This window comes from Astatotilapia calliptera, chromosome 18, assembly GCF_900246225.1.
Source record: "Astatotilapia calliptera chromosome 18, fAstCal1.2, whole genome shotgun sequence".
In the NCBI taxonomy this organism is placed as follows: Eukaryota; Metazoa; Chordata; class Actinopteri; order Cichliformes; family Cichlidae; genus Astatotilapia; species Astatotilapia calliptera.
In genome coordinates this window covers 8926818-8929281 of record NC_039319.1, presented here as the reverse complement: position 1 = coordinate 8929281, position 2464 = coordinate 8926818, and the positions used below count along the sequence as shown (strand labels likewise).

The 2464-nt window shown below is 43.9% G+C and overlaps 1 protein-coding gene across 1 annotated transcript; it reads right to left on the bottom strand.

Annotated features, from left to right (window-relative positions):
• Window positions 1–866: 866 nt before the first annotated feature.
• LOC113011202 (myeloid-associated differentiation marker homolog) lies at window positions 867–2168 on the bottom strand. The gene has a single exon (XM_026150636.1). It carries the CDS (start codon window positions 2072–2074, stop codon window positions 1193–1195), a length of 882 nt encoding a protein of 293 aa, XP_026006421.1. The 5' UTR covers window positions 2075–2168; the 3' UTR covers window positions 867–1192.
• Between the last annotated feature and the right edge of the window lie 296 nt (window positions 2169–2464).

Below are 2464 nucleotides of genomic sequence, written 5' to 3'. Positions count from 1 at the left end.
TCTACCGACCACTTTTCTCATATATATGCTGTAAACCAAACTTTAAAAACTGTCTAGGCTGGTTGAAGCTGAGTCATCATGTTCATGATTTATGGTAAAGCCCTATTAACTCTGATCTTGCCAGCAGCTACAGCACCACATTCCCAGACCAGATGATCCAACATTTCCTTTAGAAAAATAATGTACAAGTCATTGTGTCTCGATTGGGCGTCACCGCTGTCTTGTTTCCTGACGATAGATTTACAGGCAACTTAAATATTCATAGTTTCCACTCTGCCCCCCTTGTAGCCTCCAGTGGTCAAACATTTACAGTTGGTGTGAATCACAGTTGTCACTGATTCACATCCTGGGGTCCGCACAAAGCTGGAGTCTCTCTGAGAACAGAGGTGGTGTTTTGAGCTGATGCTGATTGACAGTTAGTTTACTTAGTTAATTCATTTATATACTTTGTGAACATTCAGCACAATTAGAGATCAGAGTTTAACAGAAAATCAGGTTTCAGAAGAGTGATTAGGAAAACGTGGTGCTTTGCATCTATTTCAGTGGACAATCATGAATTTGATGAATGAAAATCAGTTTTAACAGTCAATCCTGAGGAATCCTAAACTGCAAGCATACACTCACTGGAAGCTTTATTAGGCATACCTTGCTAGTCCCAGGTTGAATGCCCTTTGTCCTTAAGAACTGCCATAATTTACTTAAATACATATAAAGATAACATCAACAATGTGTTGAAAACATTCCTCAATTTTGGTCCATACTGACACGACAGCATCACATCAGGGTGGCTGTAGCTGAGGAGGTAGAGCAGGTCATGTACTATTCCCTGGCTGCTCCACTCTGCATGCCAAAATTATTCTTGGGTATCCATAGTGCAAAAAATATCTAACAAAAACTCAATGCTATCTTTGTTTTTGTTCCTCTGTCTTATTTCCATGCACACAGCATTTTTTGAGTCTTCTTTTGGAAAATCTGTTGATAGCTTATTACAATCCAAATAATAAGCATTCCTGTATACATGAAAAAATGTATTAAAATGGGAACTGATCTGCCATTAAAAACTCCTACTGTCTGCCTCTATCAAAAGTCAAATTGCTTGCAGCAGTATAACTGAAAGCAGTTCCACAGCCTTGGACAAACTGGGCAAATTCAGTTTTATTTGGAGCATACTGCTACCCTTACTTCTTGTTTCTCATGCGTTGACAAATATCAGACGGGTGGAGTAGATCAGGTCTGCCAGGTAGAGGATGAAGTTGACACCGGTGAGTACAGCCACTGTCATGCCCTTATCCCATGAACACAACCCCAATTGTGTGTTGCAGTTGTATGGCCTATTTTTATTCCCACCGTGCCTGGGGTCAAAGTTGAAGATAGGCCAGATGATGGTTGCTAACAGGTAGAGAACCACAGCCAGCATGGCGTAGGCTGACAGGAACCGGGGGAATGGGAAAGGCAAGCACCCGGTACACTCGCCTATACAGAGCAGGATGATGGCTGCTGACAGGATGAAGCAGATGCAATAGACAGCCATGCAGTACTTCAGTGCATGGTGATGGTCGTACAACACGGGATCAGTCACAAAGACAAATATGATGCAGGCCACGAAGGTCTCACAGACTTTCAATAGTCCAGGTCCTGTGGCCATGTAGCCGGCCACCTCACCTGGACGCGCCTTGCTGATGCTCACCTCGCTTATGTAAGCAATGGTAGCCAAGCAAGAGAAGACGGCTACTATGATGCTGTAATCGCGGATTGTACTGGGGCCCATAGAACCTTTGAGGAAGTAGAGTGGGAAGATGATAGAGGCGGACAAACAGAGTAGGGCAGCGTAGCAGGCAAAGGTGATAGGGAAGTTCTTCCAGGAAACAGGGACTTTCGTCTGCAGACCGAAGAGCTCCACCAGAATCATGAGCAGAGTGCCGGCAAAGCTGAAGGCCCAGCAGAAGATGCACCAGTCTCCGGTGCCGGGGATGATCCTGGCACCATGCACAGCCACAGAGAATGCCACACAGGAGAAAGCCAGGGCTGCCAGCCGTGTCCACAGCAGAGGGTTGAAGTGGAGGACTATTGCCATGATGAGAGGTGAATTGGGCGATGAGAGAAGCAGAACAGATTCCTCCTATTTGTTGGAGTTTCCTCTGTCAGGCAGAGAAAATTGTAAGAAAAAGAAAATGATTAGTGGTATTCTAGAGTCTGATGCAACTTTTTATGGCTCCAGATGAAATACAAGCTATAACTATGTGAGGCCAGCAGTCTGTGCCCAAAGAGTGTCAGTCCTCCTACATAATAATTTCTGAGTGAAACAATGATGCCTTTGTATTTTCATGAATGGCTAAAACAAATGAAATGGTGAAAACACAAAGTGAAACTGCAAATATGACATCACTGTGATCAAACACATCACAACCCATTTGCATCTGGTCAAATCAGCTGGTAAACACACCAGCTTTTATTTCTCTGGTAG